This window comes from Gasterosteus aculeatus, chromosome 9 (assembly GCF_964276395.1).
Source record: "Gasterosteus aculeatus chromosome 9, fGasAcu3.hap1.1, whole genome shotgun sequence".
NCBI lineage: Eukaryota > Metazoa > Chordata > Actinopteri > Perciformes > Gasterosteidae > Gasterosteus > Gasterosteus aculeatus.
In genome coordinates, this window is record NC_135696.1 from 10,498,041 (window position 1) to 10,520,033 (window position 21,993).

At 44.6% G+C, this 21,993-nt stretch overlaps 2 protein-coding genes across 5 annotated transcripts; both read right to left on the bottom strand.

Moving 5' to 3' along the window:
- Positions 1-4,073: 4,073 nt before the first annotated feature.
- LOC120825718 (voltage-dependent calcium channel gamma-5 subunit) lies at positions 4,074-20,209 on the bottom strand. Of its 4 annotated transcripts, XM_078080523.1 has the most exons (8): positions 19,962-20,156; positions 18,889-19,034; positions 9,996-10,237; positions 9,839-9,901; positions 8,211-8,297; positions 7,562-7,702; positions 7,265-7,410; positions 4,074-6,554 (listed from the first exon to the last, which is right to left on the bottom strand). In XM_078080523.1, the coding sequence occupies exons 3-8, from the start codon at positions 10,189-10,191 to the stop codon at positions 6,291-6,293; spliced, it is 897 nt and encodes a 298-aa protein (XP_077936649.1). In that variant the 5' UTR covers positions 10,192-10,237; positions 18,889-19,034; positions 19,962-20,156; the 3' UTR covers positions 4,074-6,290. The 4 variants fall into 4 exon arrangements, with proteins under 4 accessions (XP_077936649.1, XP_077936648.1, XP_040043441.1 ...); XM_078080522.1 differs by lacking the exon at positions 18,889-19,034 and having other exon boundaries at positions 19,962-20,154; XM_040187507.2 differs by lacking the exon at positions 9,839-9,901 and having other exon boundaries at positions 19,962-20,153.
- On the bottom strand, positions 13,604-15,273 carry LOC144383199 (uncharacterized). Its single transcript, XM_078080136.1, has 2 exons — positions 14,369-15,273; positions 13,604-14,176 (listed from the first exon to the last, which is right to left on the bottom strand). Exons 1-2 carry the CDS (start codon positions 15,263-15,265, stop codon positions 13,919-13,921), a joined length of 1,155 nt encoding a protein of 384 aa, XP_077936262.1. The 5' UTR covers positions 15,266-15,273; the 3' UTR covers positions 13,604-13,918.
- Positions 20,210-21,993: the final 1,784 nt, after the last annotated feature.

Genomic DNA, 21,993 nt, shown 5'->3' on the forward strand with positions numbered 1-21,993 from the left:
ATAACTGTACCCATTACAGAAACATCGAGCTCTACATACCCCACATATGGAATGCTAAGTCCATTAGCTGCTGTAAGTTGTAGCCACTGGCATGCCTGGGGAGAGTTGTCAAAATGCTGGTGGAAAAAGGACTCCTTAATTGTGGAGACCATTGACCCCGTATCCAGTAGACAGTCTACCTCAACCCCACCAAGGACCACTGCAACATGTGGACAAGGACTAACAAGTTGAGAGAGACACTGTTCATCCACTGGATAACATGAACCTGTAATGGCCCCTTCTGAATCGTGGTTCTGCAAAACAGAGGGCATTAGTTTTCCGACTGCTGATTTTGAGCAGTTGCCCTTTGCATAGGATGCGCCTGGGGGCGCTGTTGCTGAAAAGGGACCCTTGCATTATCGCAATTACGAGCAAAATGCCCTGGCTGCTGGCAGCGTCTACAGAGAACAGGGCCTGTATTCGAAGGCCGAGACCATTTGGAGGGGTTCTGTAATTGCAAGAGGTGGGTGGAAAGCTGGTTAATTTGTTCTTGTTGTGCTTTAAGCATCTCTTTTATCTCCGCCATTTCACTTTGAGATGAGGTACTCGTCTGCTCAGACACCCTTGAAAGGTGGGTAGCACAGATGGAGGGGACGGAAAAACTGCGGGGCCTACTTTCCAGCTGTCTACCTTCCCTCTCCCATCTGACTGCCTCCCCTCGCACATCCAAGAGGGTAACTAATGGCTTAGCACGTACAACCTGTTTTAAAGCTCTGCGGAGATCTGAATCATTAACATGTTCCACAAACTGATCTCTCAATAGAATGGCAGAGTTAGGTATAGCCTGAGGAGCATTCCTCATGATTTTTTCCATAAGCTCAAATAAAGCATGAGAGTAGTCCTGCAACGACTCACCCTCTAGCTGTTTTCTGGAGAAGAAATCCTTCTGTAAAGCAACATAAGACAGTGAACATCCATACACTTCCTGCAGTATAGTCAAAACCTTCTCTGGATCCTCACGATCTTGCTGGGGCCTATACTTGATCTCATCTTTGGCAGACCCCTCCAAATGATCGTAAATGAAATAGGCCTGATCTATGCGAGCTAAATGCCTGGCCCGCATGCTAGCACAGACCTCTTCGACCCATTCTACCACTCCTATACCCACATTCCCCCTAAACATGGGGCACTTCCTTTCTCTGGGGATGTAGAGTAGGCGTTCAGGCGCTGCCCCTGGGAGACCAGCAGATCCAGAGGGGCCAGGGAGTTCAGAAGAGCCAGGAGTCAAGCTTGCTGGACGTGCTTGCGTTGCTGAAAGTTCTTGTGAAAGTTGTTCATTTTGAGCCCGGAGTTGAATCACCAAGTCCCGTAAGTCCAGCTGGCCTTCCTCCATTTCTATAGACTTGGGTGGTTTTGGCACCTGGGAGCCAACAGGGATACAGGTTCCTCTTCCTCTTTAAGAAGAACCTTTGGCCAACTGCTGTTTTTGCCCAAAAAGAAATAAATAGTAAGCTATCCGAAAAATATACACATGGGGGTGTCCTACATAAAGCAACTGTCAGAAAAGTGAACTAGAAGGACACGTCTCTGCTCTAAAAAAAAATAATAAAATAAAAAATAAAAAGAGTCCTGCCAGCAACGCCAATTTGTAACCGGGGCGGCCGTTCGCCTGGTCACAAGGGTGACAACGTCACTTTGGGGCTCTCACCCAAAGTATATCAGTTGTAATGAAAAAGAAAGGGGAGCAGAGAGGTGAAGTTCCAGTTTTGTAACAATGTTTTTTTTATTTACAAGTAGGTTTAATATTTAAAAGAAAAGGAATAATCAATCCAGAAACATTGGTCGGTTTTATGGCAAGATATAATCTATGCTTTAAAAAAGATTACTATACTGGGGTACCCTACCAGTATAAGGTGACTACTTGAGGCCCACCGGGGCGGGGGAGTGAAAGGGGACAAGGGGGCCACCACCAGGTCAAAGGGAAGAAAACACAGCAAATCAAAAGGAATTAAAACACAGCAAACAAACAAAATAAACCGAAAGGGCCTTCCACCTCGTGAGCCACCCCCTGTAGGCCTACTATATGCCCACCTGCACTGGCATTAAAGGGACCCCCAGTATAGGGCGCAGTAATGGTTGTTCATGTAGGACAAAACAAAGAAAACTAACCCAGAAAGAAAACAAATTCGCAATTCATAATCAAAGATACTATATAAACCGGGTAACCATAATCTATTTTAAATCAAAGGCAAAAACAGCAGTGACCAGGCTCAGTGTTGCACCACCTGATCATTTCCTGTATAAAAGAAAGAAGGTAAATAACGCCAATAAACATTTCACTGCTAAAAAGCATATTAAAACATGAAACAGAAAACCCCTGACATACCTCTAGATTCCGCTCAAACCCATCCGCACGTGGCGAGTGCTGTGCCTATGCCGTGGGAGACCTACAGCAAGCCCCCCTCTAGCTCTAGTGGGGCAAAAGCTCCCATTTAAAGAGCACCTGGTCACACCTGTTAGGCATCACCAATTAAGGTGGTGTAGCCAAACAGGCAGGGGGGGGAGGGGAGAACTCTATCTGATCTTCCACATGTATCCTGAACATTTAAAAGTAAAGCTGTAAATGTTTGCTTCTCTTTATTCTACATCCGTCGAGCTTTAATGATTTATTCCACAGTGTACGCCAGACGAAGCCAATCCCAGGACCATTTTCTTTAATTTACCAACAATCAGCTTTAAATGGAAGAGGCGTGTGCAAACAATCACGGTCCGAATGAACAAGATGTGTGTTTTTAGTGCGTGCTATCAACATCCGTCAAGAGTCCCTGCCGGTTTTTCCGTAAATCCGTATTCGAGTTACAGCTACAAAATGAATTTTAGCGACATCGATCTGTACCTTGTTGTTGTGTGCCTGCTCCTCCCCTAATGACACTATTGTATTTGGGATTTTAGTGTAGTATTGGAGATCTGCCAGCATTAATGGGACGGTCTACAAACAGGCAGAGCAAAGATTTGCCTTTTCTACAATCCATCAGGGAAACAGAGAGATGGAGAAAAGAGGATGGAAGACATGGGAATACTGAAGGAAAAGGCAAGTGAGGGATGTGTCTGTGTGTGTGCATGTGGTGGTGGGGAGGAGGAGGGGGGGGTCATATATTATTCATGAGCTTTCTTCCTTGGTCGAGTAAGGCTGTACTCATTTACCATATGTTGTAGGATTTTGCCATTGTAATACTATAAGACTATAATTTTCCCCAGATTGAAGTCATTTGGTTTCATAGAGTATATCAGTGCACTGGTTGCATAATGAAATGTAATTTATTTACCAACGGTGACTCTGGGTCAGTGTTGACACTTTCCCTGAAGCAGACCTACAAAATTAGCACAATGAATGTGAGCAGGATGAACTCAATATTATCTAATTATTGTTTCTTTACTCATTTATATACACATGGCCACATGTCACACGTCTTTGCGTCCCGGCAACTGTTGCTTTTAGAATTTATTTTACAGATACTATTGACTATAGAGAAATAATACATGTAGAACACTTTTTAATTGGAGGAGATAATCAACAACACAGAAAAGGGAGATATATATTACCTATTGCAAATCCTCAAATATAAGGTACTATCTGTATATGATAGATTCATTACTTGTCATCATAACTCCATAATGATTCCTCATGGGAAGCTGTGTGTCTCCACAGGAGAAACACTAGATGGTGCTGATGTCAAAGGGTAGTTGCTTTGTTTCTTATACAGCAGAACAGGGACATAAGGTTTAGATTATATAGTGCAACAATAAATGTCTGTGTACACGCACATAATGTTGGGGGGGATCCCTCTCCTCATGGTTTATTCCGTAGTCGTTTTAGCAAATGATAAATATAATTATGTTTGGTTTATATTCTTTTTTATATTGAGGAATGGTGTGTCCTTTTTGGAGTTTTTAGTGATCTGTTACTGCTCAGTGATCATCGTTCATTCAATTTTCATGGGTAGCCTGTATAATGTATACACTTCGCAAAGTATATAATTGGTATATATTTAATGCATTTTATAGATAAAGTCGTTTGGGAAGAAACAAGCTTATTGTTTATCAAATTCCATTAAACTTTATTTTATTTAGTATACATATTTTATTGGACATTTAAAACATGAAATTTGACTTATTGTAAAAATTCAAAGAAATGTACATTTCATGTTTGACAGTGACACCATTTAAATACTTAACATTTAGGCTTAACATCATGCAAACGCTTACCTTTTGAATGTGATATACGAGGCAAAGCAGCAGTTGCAGATTAATCTACCAAACAACAACAAAAAACATTTTACAGGTACGTCCAATGATAAAATAATTAATTTATATACCTGCAGTAGTGATTTCATATTTACAGCTTTTAAAATGAACCAAATAAAGACCGTATATGTGCCAAAGTAGAGTGAGCGTGTATTAGTTGTATGTCTGTTTGTTGGTGAAACGTACTGCAGGAGGAATACCAAGATCCAGTGATGTTGCATTCCATTAACGCAAGTTCACACCATGCAACAATATATACAATTGACAATTATACTTTTAGTAATATAACAAACTAACATAAGAATGCTGCACCAGACAAAATGCTCTGTATTTACTCACGGAACGCTGCATGAAATGCATATAATCAATACTGGAATTGGGAAAACTCTTAACCCGGATACAACTTCTTCCTTGGCACACCAAGGACTGCAGTAGATTTGTAAAACAAGCATCTAAGAATACTCCAAAATGGGAGGGTTAGAAAAATATGCATTCATAATTTGGGGTAATACTCAGAGATTTATTTTACTTTATGCAAAATAAATCTCAATTTACAGTGTTTCCTACAGCCCCCTTTACATTTACAATGGCTCCTTATCAAAATAGTCAAAGTAGTCCCTAACTACTTAACTTTTTCACATTCTCCATCAAAACCTTCAACACTAAGGTCCAAATACTGTCGTTGGCCACCTGTTATTTAGCAAATAATATATATAGTATTATTGTTCTCAAATTTGAAATTTTATCAATGACATTGTGGTTAAATAAACTTGTTGAATGTATTCACTTAAGACACTGTATGGATACATAAGGGTTACTCCCATCGGTGTTGGTTGAATTACAGATTTAAATCAGTCATGTGTTTTTTGTTAATAATGGGTTATGAGAAAAATGTACGTATTGTTGTACGCGTTTTGGCTGTTTAGAATATATAAATAATACACTAAAATGATTAGTACAAGCAAAAAAAGGTCTTTTGGCGTCACTACTGAGTGTAAACTGCTAAAAGGATCTAGTAAAGAATTCCGCAAGAAGAATTTCAACCCCATATGATGTTTGTAAATGAAAAAGAAAGCTTTTGTATCAGGTTAAAACGTTACAGTTATCCCAGACTACATCAGACTTAATGGCTTCTATGCAACCTGCAACTGTTTGTTTTTAAATCTGCTTTGGGAATCCTTGGGAATAATCTGCTTGAATGGTTGGAAGTCACATTCATCATGCGTTTCATAAACTCTGCCTATTGAAGTCTGAAACAGCTGTCATGTGTCTGAGGAGACAGTAAGATATGACTAGTGCCGTTTTCTGCACCAACGGAGGCGAAACAACACAGACGGGACTTTAACATTTTCGTTCCAAACTTAATCCAAAACTAAAGTCTGCACTATTGGTCCAGTGATCAAATGCTTGAATAGAGGAACGTTTCTGTGACTCTGACATTCAACATTCTAAACGTAGAGTCTCATCATCAAAGTGATTTCACTGACGGGTTTCAGCTCTCAGACTGAAACATGCAGACTTGACATCCATCGCACAGAGTTGCTCTCCAGTCGTAAACGCTCCTTATCTGCAGTCGTGTGGTGTGTACGCCTGTCAAGAATCTATCAGGATTGTAGTAACACTACAAGCAAATACTAGACACGCTCACTCCGGCTCTGGGCTGGTCTAGCTACTCGGCTAGTACTATTTCAGTAGGTCCACTGCTTAAAACTAGAGAAAAACAGCAGACTGGTTAAACCCTTTCCTTTCTCCCCGAGAACAAAACAAAGCTCAGAATAAAGTGAACTATCCAACCCACAACTTAAGTTCGGTTTCAAACAGAAGCAGAAATGATGAATAAGAAATCTGCAGCGGTGAGGGTAGAGAATCAGGTCTAAGTCAGGACACTCGAGGAAGGGAACGATTTAAGCAGGATAATATTAAATTATCTGAGAATTTTACTCCAAAATCCAGATAGATAAATAGGACCCGCACAGTGCTAACACAACCACTGAAACACCTCTGCCTCAGCACGGCGAGGAGGACATTTGTTCATACTCTGGACACTTGAGGAGGGCTGGGTAGTTGGAGGAGTTCATCTGGACGGAGGCCTCGGAGGAGATGGCGGATGCACTGCGACCACGCCCGGCCCAGGCGTCAGGGTGGAGGAACTGGCCGGAGTAGTCTGAGCAGTTGCTGAGGCGAGGCTGGTAGAAGCCCTGATGGGGCCGGTACATTTCCTCTGCTGTGTAGCGCTTCATGAACAGGTACACGGACATGACGCCTGCAGCCTGGCGGGGAGAAGAGACTAGTTATTATCCAGAAACATCCGGTTATATCCAGGTCACTTTAAGCAAACGCATAACCAAAAAAATAATTGCGATTAGAGAACTGTTGGTTGTTGATTGATGAGAAATTGTTTCCTGCCTCAGACCATCATTCAAAATCCCAAACCCCATAAATTTGAATGTGGGTTTATTCAAATGTGGATCTTCACATTTCCTGTTTTCTAAAGGATATCCACTTCACAGAAAAACTGTAATCCACATTCAAACTTTTGAACTATTCACTTTTATGACTACAAAATATTCAAACGAATAGTGAATGACCAAGAATCAATAGCAGACCCTCACTGAAAAGCTGATTTAAAGACTTGGCCTAAATCGAACCATCCAACCACCAATCATACTTAAGGAATTCTAAGACATGATGTCTTTTAGGACTATCTGTTACAACACAAAACGTTTTCTGATGCATTCCTCACTCAGAGTAAACCGTGAATATCAGAGACAACCTCACATCATACAAATAAAATATTAGAGCCAACTTGTTGGACAAGGACAAAGAACAAGCCTGGGACCCTTATAAGAGAAAATCTGTCTCAATACAAACATCCAGGCGTCGTCCAGGTGTCAAGCAGAAACAAGCTAATGGCTTATTAAACATATTTCAAACGGTCAGAAGGCTTGAGTTATATCCACACTTTGTTTCGTGTAGTTACCTCAGTGAGCAGGAAGGAGATGGCAGCAAAGGCAAAGGACCAGCCGTACTTGTAGCTGAAGTAGGCCTCATTAGTTCTGGTTCTGTTCAACATTTCGTCATTAATGTTGGAGATGTACAACACCAGACCGACCACCAGAGAGAGACCTGAAGGAGGCAGGGACTATGTTCATTAAAATAAAAATCCTCTCGCACTTGCTTTATTTCAGCACAAATCCAATTCCTCACAAGTAAATGTCTGATGAGGTCGCGAGGAAAAGCCAAACCAAGGAAAAGCCAAACCAAGGAAAAGCCAAACCTGACAGGATGAAGAAGATTCCAGAAACGAAGGCCAGGATGGTGCGATGGGGTCGGATGTGTCCGATGTTACTGAGCACAAAACCGATGAACATGAAGAAGAGGCTAACCAGAGGGAAGGGTGTCGCAGAACGGATCATCTCTGCATGAGGACAAGAAAGGAGTGAAAAACATTCAGAAATGCACCAATGATTCAGCTGTCGCTCCCGGAGCAAACTTCTCTTCCTTCTTTTTTGTGTGCAATTTCTTCAGTAACTAAGTGGCACCTCCTTGTCATTACAACCTTTAGACTCAAGGAGGATATGAGCCAGGACAGGGGTTTTCCTATGAACAGTACGGACATGGGCCTACCAATGCTGGAGTTTTCAGATCTTTAACCCTCCGCTAAAGCTGTGTGTCATAGCCCAGTTAAAAAAAGACGTATATTCTTATCCCTGACAGGTGCAGTCATTCTGAAGCCTGGATAGAAACCTGTGACGCTCACAGGCGACTGTGAGCAGCACAGAGACTAACGTGTTGAATACAACCCTCGTTGCCCCAAACACGCCCTCCCTCTCTAGATCATAGCGAAACGTTCCAAACTAAACCAGAGGACCTGAAGGGTTTTGTAGCATTGGCCACATAACAGTCTACTGTGAGCCGTTACTTACTCAGGACACTGACCGTGGACTCAGAGGTCAGCTGGAGGGTGGTGGGCATCACATATTCTATGGTGAAACACCGGCCTTTATCCTCCCCTGGAACAAAGCACAGGGAGGGAAATATTCATCCTGAGCCCTCGACTCAACTCATTAATCTTCTATTTGGTGACACAGAAAGTCAAACACAGAAACACACAGCAGTAATTCGTTGGAGTACAGATACTTCTTTAGGCTTTTTGTATGATGATAATATCTACCATGGCAACAAGTTATGGCCGTGTATTATATATTTTCCAGTAAGATTTATTATATCATGTGCAGGAATGAGTAAACTTGTGCGATTGCCATGTTCTAATTTCACCTTGTTTCCTCTGGGACAAAATGAAACATTAAATAACTCACAGCACTTTGCAATCAAACATGGAATCAACAGCTGGTTTCATTCGATACATCATTTCTCTGTCTTTATTTGCTAGAGAGGAACACAAAGCAAGTTAGATTTTGTGGTTCAGCGTGTAATCATCTTTTCATAAAGATTGTTATGTGTCAGCATGTGAACTAAAAGGTTGCATGACGAGGGTTTGGGTCAGGTAAGAACAAAATATAAGTATATACGCTGCATTCATCTTAAACCTTTAAGCATTATATTGTGGCGATGATTAAAGTTCATCATAATGCACAGTAGTACACACGTGAAATGGTGCACAAACATGCAAGTGTTGCCAGTTAGTCGAGTTCTAGAGGATCTGAAACATGCTTATTCATTAGTCAAGCTTTATGAAGTGTTCACATGTGTGTTGGCTACCTGCTGCTACCTAATGATTGCTGAAACAATGTATTAATGTGCATTTTTTATTGCAATCAGCCCGCTCAGCTCGTTGTATTAGATAAAATGTGTGTGTATCAGTGTTTCTCCTACCATTATATCTAGATAGCAAATTCCCAAATACGGGTGGTTTGCCACCTCAGCTACACAATTCTCTGTCAGAAACCCTAAAGTTTGAATCAAAAGATGCTCCTGATGCGACATGACCGATGTAGGCAAATGAAACGTCAATGCAGCGTCGTTCAAAGTCTCCTGCATAACGGCATACTAGGATAGTGTGCAGTAATTGTTTCTGGGTCTAATTCAAACAGTTACGCAAGCAATGAGGTCACTCAATTGCCCCTAAAACACACAAACTGGACCATTAGTGCATTTATACTGCAGCAGTGGCCTACTGCGCGGCAGAAAAACACCCAATTACAACTGAAGAGGCATACATGTATGGCCAGACTGAATGATTAACCCTGAAACAGGACAGCGCATTGTGGAACAGCACATAATGGAACAGTAAGTGGAATACTATTACAGGGTAAATAATCTAATGAGGATAAGGATATTTAAAAAATGTAATATATTTTCCGCTGTATGTTGAGCTGTATGCAGCACGCAGCGGTTTCGTTTCCGGGGGCAACGCACACCGTTTGCACACATTTCCCCTCAACATCACTAATAAGTACAAACTGCCCTTGCAAAGGACCCTGTGTGAATATTGACCTAAATATTACTATTTGGGCTTCATGGAAATTCTGTTTTGAACTAAATAGGATGATTGCTTACTTCATGGACAACCAAACTAAAGTTCAGTACTTACCGCTGAATATATTCAAATGATCTATCCCAATGGTCACACATCTCCGCCTCAGACCTCTGACATCTCTGACAGAAATGCGATACACCTGGTTTACTTTGACTCAAACAGAGAGGGGAAGGCGTCATTTAATCTCGTTTCAGAGTTCACACTGACTCACCAGCCAAGAAGCAAACCCTCCAGAGGCCCGAGTGGAGGGACATGCGTACCTCGGTGCTCTGGTTGAGGGGAAGGATGACGCCCTCCTCCAGGTAGAGCCAGTGGTCGGTGCTCACAGCGATGCCCAACAGACCCAGGGCGCAAACAGCGAACACGCTGCTCAGCAAAGTCAGCGCCTTCCTGCCACAGAGGCTCATACCACGGCCTCAACAGCACGGGGGGCGCCGCCGGCAGAAAGAGGAGCTGGGAGACAGGAAAGAAACAAAGAAATGGCTTGAACATGCTGTGCCTTAAAAGAATGGCAAAAATGAATACGTGGAATACAGCGTTCCACTTTTTATTAAAATTCTCAGAAAATAATAGACTAGATATGCTTTATGCACGACTGTGTGGTATTGAGGTGGGATACTGGATGGAGGGTTAATGTCTAATCTAAATTCAACTTAGTCAGAGATGAGCTGGAAGTTACTGGAAAGTAAAACTTGGGAATATGATATCAATAAATGTCATTAACAAAAGGACTTTCTCCCTCTTCGCTGAGAAAGAAATATGAGATCTTCCAAATCTCTCATTAGAATAAGAAAGACTTGGTGGGGGATCTCTGCAAAAATGTTACGTAAAGTTTCTCATTTGACCGCCCTCATGCTGTCCGCAGCCCAAAATATGCACTGATAGGGTTCAATACAGAATTGTGAGACTGCTTCTTCTGCAGTAATCACACACAGCTCCTATCCAACATGAATCCACTTCCGCTCAGTTACATCTGCTGATGCAGAAGCAGCAGTGCAGATGGTGTACAGCATATGAATGTGTGCGCTCATCGCATAAAGCGATGGATCTGTTCGTATGCTGGCTGATGCCAACGTTTGGCGGAAGCTGGAGTGCTGTGGAGCTTGGCATAGGATATGCGTCAAAGGGGATTGATTTTACAAAATGACTTCTCAGTGGGCTGCCACATCCAGCACTCACTGGGACACTGGGGCCATGAAGGGAATGTGTCACGTTTTTTTTCTCTCTGAAGATCGACGCCGTGTGAGTGGACGTGGAGCTTCAGTAGGGAGAAAGTCAGGAGACCTGCACACATCTGCCAGCTCGCACACCCTGATCTCCAAAACCTGTTCGTAAAAATGTATACCAAAATCTTGAACATACAAATTCGTAGTGATACATACGAAATAAATACGGACTGCAACTGATGACGTCACTCTATTCAAAGTGAATGGGGACCTGCACCCCGTAAACACACTTTGTGAAGTCTAACGATGTAAAATAAACGTGGTATGATTGCATTTTTAACGAGAAATCAATGTTAGCTTGTAAGAATAGAATACTAACCCTAACCCCCTCAAAAAATCCAACATGGCGGAGAGACGTTCACTCAAGAATCCGACATGGTCCGCCATGTTGTTCACTCAAGGGGCGTGGTTAACCACCGCCAGTTCGTATGTATTGTTACGAATTTGTATGTTCAAGATTTTCGTATACATTTTTACGAACAGGTTTTGGAGATCACGTTGGCTCGCAGTGTAGGACAGACAGAGCCGTCAGATGTACAACGGATGAGGTGCGGTGCACATGGTTTCATTCTGGGCCCCAACAAACAAACGAATCGCTCGATGAAATCAATGTGATGGGAAGACAAATATGTCCTTTAATGTTTTCTGCATAAGCTTCAGACCTTCCTCCCAATGAATGTGAAGCCATCCGCATTTTCTGATACAAAGGATAATAAATCCCAGAACAACATCGTCCATAAATGAAAGTGGTACGATCTCCACAGGCACACAGCTTGTTATATTGGTTCATTTATTTATTTTTTTACCCTTTTTTTTAACTGGTTTGTCCCTGTTTGGTAGAACCCTTTTCTTCAGAAATTAAAATTAAAAAGATATAGCTTAGATGTTTTGTTTCCCCACCTGTGAATTAGTTTATCCTGGATGTGTGGATGTATTTATCACAGTTCACTTAAGCACAAAGGATTAATGACAAAGCAGCGTCCTTTAACCTCAGCTATTTTTGACAGGGTGCAATCACTGCCCATTCACTTACATTGTGCATGGCCCTATTTACCGTCATTTAGCATCAAAAGGAACAGCAAAAAAAGCACATTAAAGTGCTGATTGCATCTTAATAATGGGCTTCCATTAATGGGGTAGTAACACAGAAATTGAAAAAAGAGGAGCAATTGTGGTGGTATGTTTCAAGCCCCTGACAAAAACAGACAAGGACATTATAATGATGTTGACACTTGATGTACTTATGATATACAATCTGCTCAACATTAACATGAATGTATCTTTTAAATTGCTTACAAAACCAACCACGAGAAGGAAGTCCGTAAAAAACAATTATTCTTTCCACAAAGTTAAACACTAACATGTGTGCCCACCTTAACAGGACACACGGAAACTCACACCTTCATAAATATTAATAATTATCCCCACTCTTCTGGTGACTAAAGGATTATAAACAGTGACTGATCTCATTTGAGAAAAAAAGGATTTTATTATTATGTAGAAATGTTTCTCATTAAATGTTCAAAGACACTGCAACCAACAAAAAGACCTCGTGGTTTCCTTCTGCCTGCAAAGGGAAACATAAAAAACACCACCTCCACTGCATTCAACATCAGCATTTCCTTTAAACCGGTTTGAATGTGCAGCTGGACTGGAGTCCCCTGCTGCCCAAACACGGTGATTCATCAAGGGGAAGCTTTGTTACGGTCGCCCTCAGATGTGTTCCTCTTGTGCAAAGACAAAAGCTACATCAAATGATAGAAACTATCACACATTTTTACACAAGATTTTGAGAATACAGGTGTGTAAAAACATCTATTAAAATAATTTGCTTAAGGACAGTTGACATTTTCCTCCATGATGTGATGCTGAACAAAGCCACTCTGGGTTTGGAGGCATCAAGCAGGGCAGAGGCCAATCACTGCTGGAGTAAAGGGCACGTCACAAAGTAGAGCACAGACCAAACCTCCTGTCACATTAATGCCAACAGCTCAATTCCAACGACGCCACAGTTTCTGAGTAAAATACAAAAACAGTAACACAGACGTCTCCAGCACCATTTCAACTGTTGTTGGCTAGGCCAGTATGATGAAACACAGACATCCGGGACACTTCTTATCTGTAATACATCAAGGCGGGGCAGATTTTGGCTAAATGAATATATGTAAAATGCAATCAGTGGCTTAAGAAAACAACACTTGGCAACGAGTGATTCAAGCACATTTTTTGTTAGACACAGCAGCACTGAATATGCTGCATACGCATCTGAATATAAGGACTTTCCTTTGTTATTAATTGTAGAGCAACTGCAAAAACTAAGAGTGTTCTTTCTATTTGTGCCACCTTCAACATGACTGACCGGCCCTCTGGGAGGCTTCACTTCATCTTCCTCTCATTGCTGGACTGCCAGCCTGATCTCTAAAACCTGTTCGTAAAAATGTATACGAAAATCTTGAACATACAAATTCGTAGTGATACATACTAAATAAATACGGACTGCAACTGATGACGTCACCCTATTCAAAGTGAACGGGGACCTTCGCCACGTAAACTGTCAGGGTTGCGGGGTGGAAGGCAGGACTCAAACGCAGACTTGTAGAAAACAAAAGACTTTAATAGTCAAAGCTCAAAAAACAGGAACCGGGGGCAAAAGCACACAGACGAGAAACTACGGCGATCCAAGACGAAAGACATGCGTGGCGAAAGACAATGACGCGACAAGTGACACAGGAGACACATGGCTTAAATACACAAGGGAGGTGCAGGTGATTGGACACAGGTGGAAACTATTAGACGATCACAGGGGACGACGGGACAAGGCAGGAAGTGAAGTTACCCGGGGACACGAGTGGCAGAAAACTACAAAATACAACAGGAAGTGAAACCACACCGTGACAGTACCCCCCCCTCAAGGGCCGACTTCCAGGCGGCTCACACTAGAGCAAAACAAGGGGTGGGGGGGAGGGAAACCGAGACGTTGGTCGGACCACCCGGGAAACTCTGGCGGGCGGCCCGGCGGGCGGCCAGGCGACCGGGGAACCTCCGGTGGTCGGCCCGGCGGACGGTCATTTGGCCAGCTCCGGAACGTCTCTGGCATGGCAGGCTCGGGGACACGGGAAACCTCCGGGGGGGTCGGCGGCGGCTCGGGTTCGGGGACACGGAACACCTCCGCAGTCGTCGGCGGCTCGGGGACACGGAACACCTCTGCAGTCGTCGGCTCCGGCTCGGGGACACGGAACACCTCCGCAGTCGTCGGCTCCGGCTCGGGGACACGGAACACCTCCGCAGTCGTCGGCTCCGGCTCGGGGACACGGAACACCTCCGCAGTCGTCGGCTCCGGCTCGGGGACACGGAACACCTCCGCAGTCGTCGGCTCCGGCTCGGGGACACGGGAAACGTCCGGGGTAGTCGGCTCCGGCTCGGGGACACTGGAAACGTCCGGGGTAGTCGGCTCCGGCTCGGGGACACTGGAAACGTCCGGGGTAGTCGGCTCCGGCTCGGGGACACTGGAAACGTCCGGGGTAGTCGGCTCCGGCTCGGGGACACTGGAAACGTCCGGGGTAGTCGGCTCCGGCTCGGGGACACTGGAAACGTCCGGGGTAGTCGGCTCCGGCTCGGGGACACTGGAAACGTCCGGGGTAGTCGGCTCCGGCTCGGGGACACTGGAAACGTCCGGGGTAGTCGGCTCCGGCTCGGGGACACTGGAAACGTCCGGGGTAGTCGGCTCCGGCTCGGGGACACTGGAAACGTCCGGGGTAGTCGGCTCCGGCTCGGGGACACTGGAAACGTCCGGGGTAGTCGGCTCCGGCTCGGGGACACTGGAAACGTCCGGGGTAGTCGGCTCCGGCTCGGGGACACTGGAAACGTCCGGGGTAGTCGGCTCCGGCTCGGGGACACGGAACACCTCCGTAGTCGGCTCCAGCTCGGGGACACGGAACACCTCCGCAGTCGGCGGCGGCTCAGCCCCCCCCATAACCCACCCCGTAGCCCCCCCCTCAAGGGCCGGATCCCAGACGGCCCTCAAATCACCAACGGGAGGGTGGGAGAGGACCATGGGATGGGAGGGAGGGAGCCTGAGTCTCGGAGCGGGGACTGGCCGAGTTGGGGGCATGGAGCGTGGGACCGGTACTGGTCGGGTCGGGGGCATGGAGCGTGGGGCCGGAACTGGTCGGGTCGGGGGCATGGAGCGTGGGGCCGGAACTGGTCGGGTCGGGGGCATGGAGCGTGGGGCCGGAACTGGTCGGGTCGGGGGCATGGAGCGTGGCGCCGGAACTGGTCGGGTCGGGGGCATGGAACGTGGCGCCGGAACTGGTCGGGTCGGGGCCTGGAACGTGGTGCTGGTACCGGGGGCATGGATCGTGGCGCTGGCTCGGGGGTCGGGGACATGGATCGTGGCACTGGCTCGGGGGTCGGGGGCATGGATCGTGGCACTGGCTCGGGAGTCGGGGGCATGGATCGTGGCACTGGCTCAGGGGTCATGGGCTTGGGTCGGGAGGCCGGGACGGGAATCTGCTGCGGCCCAGCGCGGGACATCTTGCGCTGCGACCGAGCGGGGTCGGAGCGTCGCTGCGGTCCAGCGCTGGACATTGTGCGCTGCGACCGAGCGGGGTCGGGAAGTCGCTGCGGCCCAGCGCTGGACATTGTGCGCTGCGGCCGAGCGTGGGGAGCATAGGTGGCCTGTAGTCGGACCGCAAGGTCCATTACCCGCTCCCAGTGTGAATCGCCGCCAGACGACCACGAAATGGTCTCCTCCTCTGGGGACCATGTGGGGGGCGGCGGATGGTGACCCAGATGCCTACTGAGGGCTCCAGATGGGGAGACGGAGTAGTACAAGTACCCAGCTGGAACCCCCGGGAGGACCGTTCCCCCACTACGGGCAGCCCGCTGGAGACTCCGTGGACCGCCCATTGCCAGACGGGTTCCCCTGAACTCGTCCAAGGGAAAAAACTCCGCTGAGTCCTTTTTTGGTCGCGTCATTCTGTCAGGGTTGCGGGGTGGAAGGCAGGACTCAAACGCAGACTTGTAGAAAACAAAAGACTTTAATAGTCAAAGCTCAAAAAACAGGAACCGGGGGCAAAAGCACACAGACGAGAAACTACGGCGATCCAAGACGAAAGACATGCGTGGCGAAAGACAATGACGCGACAAGTGACACAGGAGACACATGGCTTAAATACACAAGGGAGGTGCAGGTGATTGGACACAGGTGGAAACTATTAGACGATCACAGGGGACGACGGGACAAGGCAGGAAGTGAAGTTACCCGGGGACACGAGTGGCAGAAAACTACAAAATACAACAGGAAGTGAAACCACACCGTGACAGTAAACACAATTTGTGAAGTCTAACGATGTAAAATAAACGTGTTATGATTGCATTTTAACGAGAAATCAATGTTAACTTGTAAGAATAGAATTCTAACCCTAACCCCCTCAAAAGATCCAACATGGCGGAGAGACGTTCACTCAAGAATCCAACATGGTCCGTGTGTTCACTCAAGGGACGTGGTTAACCATCGCCAGTTCGTATGTATTGTTACGAATTTGTATGTTCAAGATTTTCGTATGCATTTTTACGAACAGGTTTTGGAGATCACGTTGGGACTGCAGGCAGACTGGCTGCTACACTGGTTCAGCATCTCCTCTCAACGTACGAGTGGTACAAGACAGTATCGTCTGAGGCTCGATAGTCAGGCGACACAGACCTTAAATCTGTTACTTCTTTTCTTGATAATGTTGCTCATTTTTTGACTAAAATTCTGGCCGTATCTTGCACATTGCACCCTTAAGAGATAAACAGATGAGTATAACATAGTAATAGTGAAGGTGATTACAAAACAACTGATACTCTGTTTTCAATGCGCCTGTCTGTGAGCGCAGCGGCCATGTGGCCTCTGATGCAGACAGACGACACGTGGGAGCAGGTATCTGGTCGGTGGTGGTTGGGCCAGCTGGAGGAGCCTGAAGACAATGACCGTCTAATGCAGGGGAGAGGACATGTATCATAAAGCCCCCATCACCAGCACGCTGAGATCTGCATGTACAGTGTAAGCAGGCGCACTAACAGGAAAACAAAACACATCATGCACACGCCTAGACCTTCTACATGCATACATGTTTTCAGTACAGACCTTAACTGGAGTTATTCGGTAAATACATAAACATCAGCTTAATTGTTTACTGTTACTGTATGAATCGTTCTTTTTGCATCTATGTCCTTTATGTTTGCATGACGTTGTATGGGCTGCATCTGTACTGAGAATAACTTCACCATTGTAGCCGGACGACATCCAAAAAAAAAACCTCAGCGTCATCACACATTAGAGTGCATTTCAATGACCCACAAACTGTCCACTGACACTGTTGTCTTCACTTAATGGTACATGATTATAACAAAGGGAACATGTGAATGTTCAACAGTATTACAAAGAGTAATGAGCTTTTCTGTATTTTGGCCGTGCTAAAATCCTCCAGTGTTAAAACACACAGCTAGAAAAAAATAAATGGCGTGTTATTTACAAAGCAGTAACTAACACTGTCTCACAAAACATTATTTTTTACAGAAGTAACACTTATTTACTTTAAGAAAAACTGAAAATAATGACTTGGACAACCTTTGAATTAAGGAAGCACTATTCCAATCCAAATAAAGAAGCCCATGTTGTTTGATCTGGCAGCCAGACTATGTGATATAATGTTAAAATGCATTATATCACAGATGCTCTTACACATCAGCCGTTCTGCTGGCCTCCAAGAAGAGAGCCAACAAGCCAAAATGATTTCTCACTGGTCTAATTTTGGAGACGCATCAGCCCCCCTTTGAAGGCATGCCTACCAGAAACGAGAAGACAAATCTTCGCTGAAACTTGCAACACATCATCTGGCAAACAGCAGAAACTTGCTGTTAAACGTTACCCGCGGGATAACAGTTGAAGAAGCTCGCGTATGACCCCATGTGGAAAGTGCTCCATTCCCTCGCCTGAGAGACTGCCTTAAAAACAAAATACAAAATAAATACCTTTGGCTATACTAAAAATGACGTGCACATAATGAACTATTGCCCATTCCTAGTGTATAACAAGACACAAGTGAGTGGCACAGTGGTGATCTCTAAAAGATTCACTCTGCCACAAAAATAACTTTGACCAACAGCACTAATCCATTTTTCCGTTTTTGTTTCGAGAACAAGTCGCTGTGTTCGATTTACCCCGTCGCCTGGCAACAGTATACAGAAAGGCCTCCAAAATTAGCATTAATGGACTGAAGAGCATGTCCCAAAACAAGGCATCCTACTTGGTAGTGCATTTTAAATGCTGTAGCAGAGAAAGAGGAAAAAGATTGAGACAGAAAAAAACCTCACAGGAACACAACATTCCACAAAAAAACCCTGTTAGACCCCCAGAATAACAGGTCTGTGTGGAGCCACAGGGTCTAATCTAAATTAAAAGAGAATCACCGTCACAATTTGAAATTGAGCAACTCTCTCACCACCGAGCGGGTTTACTTTTGGAGGATATTTCCATTAGGATGTTCCTATGAGTCTGAGGGATCACTGAAGCCAAGCTTTGTTTACTGTGCTTAAATGTTGTTTCATTCATCGGCATGCTTTACATAACATACTCCCTAAAAACAGCGAGGGATGTTATTAAAGCTTAACAAAGGAAACCAAAACAGAACCCAGTACTAATATTGAGAGGACAATCCTTGGTAATGAATACATATTTTTATAAAATCTATTGAAATTTAGAGATCTACCAAAAATATCTAATTAAATTCAATGGTATCTAACAAATAGTTATAGCTGGCTAATAACATATCCAAAGTATGTCCTAATGCAGCAGTCCAGCACACTATGTGTTCAATACAGTTTGCACAATACCTTTTCCCTAATGATGTTTTCTAGCCAGCAGGAGTGAAAGGTTGGTAAACTGCAAACAGGGGTGGTGCTGGGTTGACCAGACATAGGACCATTGGACACTAGAAGACTTGCATGAAGTGATTCAAGTCTTTGACACACATAGGAGTCTGTATGAAGAGAAAAGAGATTCCCCCAACAACAGTCAAGAACAACTAACCAGGACAGCACGTACCTTTTGAATTATTGAATTGCAACCACATCATCTCAGTCTAAATATATGTTAGAGCAGTATGTGTTTGAGGAGCGCATGTGGACAGAAGGCCTGTGGGCGACCTTTTGTACTGTTTAAAGAAAAGAAAATACTTATATTACAATGTGTGCAACATCCTAAACTAACAAAATATAACATACACACACATTTAGTTCAATAGCTTCGATGCGTAATCGTAAGCATCCTGTGAGACGCTGTGAGCGCGAGCCCTTTGTTCCATCTTTGGCTCGCGCTCGAGTCGCTGTCCGCGGTGCTGAGAAGCTCGATACCGGAAGACTGAGACAACATGACCTCAGTGTGTTGCGCGTGTTTTTACACAAGAAGATACATTCACGACGCAAATGCACTTAAGCCACGTTTACACTGCTCTATGTTGTTGCAGAAAAATCCAAAGTAAATAGAAGTGTTGCATATATGTGCATTCGTGTTATTAACTGCAGGTTCCGCACTAGCATGAAGTAATTGAACTCCCAGCAGCTAATTGCATTCCTCTCCATTTTCCTCCATAAGAATCTGTAGAGGTCTCACAACACGTTCTTATTGCATTAACTAAAGGTTTGCACATCCAATGTAACGTCCCCCCGTTTGTAATTCCAAGTGAGTACATGCGACTTAACGGAAGCTTTAACTTCTGACAAAGAGTGCAGAGGAAACGTCCATTTACCGTTTAAGCAAACAAGCCTCGGTCCAATATGCACAACACAAAAACATCCCAGGCACGACAAACACAACATTCCTCGGTTCGTCAGAAACTACAACAGTGCATGTTTTGCACAAAATGTCGATAGGACGAAAACGCACTTACGGAAAAAACCTTAATTACCTTCACGAAGAAGACTCGTCGCACCGTTCTTCCTCTCAGTCTCCTCGCGTCTCTCCCCGCGCAATCGGTGCGCGTCTCCTCGGGTTCGGCGCGTGATGAGCCCGCGCGTCGCTGTGAAGACACGCGCACCACACTACTAGGCAAGGCGATACCAACAGCACTGCACGTGGGTTCCAACCGAGCGCCTCCTTTACGCTTCAGGTGTGCGTAAACGGCGGAGAGATGCTGCGTGCGCATGTTGTGGAATCAGGCCACGCGTCCGGACAAAGGACAACCCCTGGAGTCGCCAGGTGTGGTGCAGGTGTTTGAAGATCAGACACCGCGGTGTTTGCATGCACATTAAGAGATTGTAATGCCAACATACATTGGATGCGTCAAAACTGCCCACAGGTAAAGTCAGGTGCTTTTCACATGTCGTTACATCGCGCAGGCCCGCTATGTTATAATCACAAGCCAGGACGTTTGGGCAACTTAGAACCCTGTTGATCAGAATGGGAGGCAGCACTTCTGGTAAGTTTGGAGAACCAGAAAATGGTTCATAGCTTTATCGATATTGAACAAATGGCGACCATTGGCCCAGAACAGATATTCACTGAAATATCTGTTCAGTAACAGTTGGGAACCGCAAGGTTGGTGGTTCGAGTCCTGGCTGCCCCATGTCTCAAGTCGAAGTGTCCCTGAGCAAGACACCTAATCCCTAATTGCTCCTTGGGCAAAATGTGAAAAGCCGTGGGTTTAAATTGTAATGTAAGTCGCTTTGGATAAAAGCGTCAGCTAAATGACCTGTGATGTAATGTAACATCATTTTTTTACACTAAGGATTAAATATGTACTATAACAACATCCTACGAGAGTCCATTTCTATGTGTTGGAGGAAAGAAAATACACAAAGAACCCCCATTGGTTCCGCCCACACAGAAGGTCCCACATGGTACAGTCCTCATTACCAGCCCCCAGTTGAGCAGGGTGCTTTCATCTACACCTACTGGACACAACTATCCTCTACCTAAATTAAGGCTATTACAAAACAACAAAACAAATACGTTAATAACTTGGCTTCTCTGCAAAATTCTATTCTTACAACACAACATGTAGCCAGCTTTTAATTCTTATAGAAAAAAAGCAAAGATGGTTGTGGTTGTTTCTAAAGAAATATGGTAGGAAGCCGCAAAATAATGAGTGTTAACTCTGCTTCTCTTTATTTCCTCACACTCTTCTCTCATGTTTCTCTCCCATTGAATTGGTTTCCCCATTGAGACACAAACTGTGGTCTCATTTGGATTTTGCTGCTCTTCAAAAACCAAAGGAATAGTCTGTCAAATAAAAGGAGCCTTCAACAAAACCATCCTGTGGCTTTGGTTCCTTTTTTTATATCGTAACATCTTAATCAAATTGATTGGTAATATCTGGATGAAAGTCTTTAGTCCCTCACGTGCTTCCACATGGGGTCAAAAACCCTCTGTAATCGCACAAAACACTGACTGGACAAATAAAGGATGTAGCCTAACTATTAGATAAACAAGGCGACGTTTCTGTAAAGTGATAGTTCCATTAAATGCTTCCACATTTATAGTGTCTGAGCTGCTGTCAGACTATATTCCACACAAACCATCTGTGGCCATATGGTCATTCATTCAGTCATTTAGTAGCATCTGGTGAATCCAATGCAGTGTGAACTGCATGACTAAACACCGCAAGGTTCCCCAAGGTTCATGAGCAAACAAAGAGGCTTCTGACTCCACAAAACCTCTCATTGGCTTCAGAGGCGACAATAATCAGGACCTTTGTCATCCCATTTTGCAATAACTCTCCTCTCCCCATCAACTTTTATTTCAAACATTTTGTTATTAAATACTGTTAACATATTCTCTCTTCTGCTTTTAACTTCAGTGCTTTGTCGATCAAACATCACGGCAAAGCGAGAGGAAGGCTTTACAAATGAAACCTTAAATCAAACATGATGAAGTCAGCTCCTGTGCATCACCATGGCTTGTTTGTTCACACATATGCTAATGCACATCTACGTTTAACA

What these genes read in the sequence shown, in the direction of transcription:
- LOC120825718 (XM_078080523.1), bottom strand. Translation starts at nt 10,191, where the DNA reads ATGAGCCTCTGTGGCAGGAAGGCGCTGACTTTGCTGAGCAGCGTGTTC. An exon ending in GAGGGTTTGCTTCTTGGCTG is followed by an intron (nt 9,902 to 9,995) that starts GTGAGTCAGTGT and finishes TTTCTGTCAGAG; the next exon opens with ATGTCAGAGGTCTGAGGCGG. An exon ending in AATCTTCTTCATCCTGTCAG is followed by an intron (nt 7,411 to 7,561) that starts GTTTGGCTTTTC and finishes TGCCTCCTTCAG; the next exon opens with GTCTCTCTCTGGTGGTCGGT.
- LOC144383199 (XM_078080136.1), bottom strand. Translation starts at nt 15,265, where the DNA reads ATGCCCCCGACCCGACCAGTTCCGGCCCCACGCTCCATGCCCCCGACC. An exon ending in CGGAGCCGACGACTGCGGAG is followed by an intron (nt 14,177 to 14,368) that starts GTGTTCCGTGTC and finishes ACGACTGCGGAG; the next exon opens with GTGTTCCGTGTCCCCGAACC.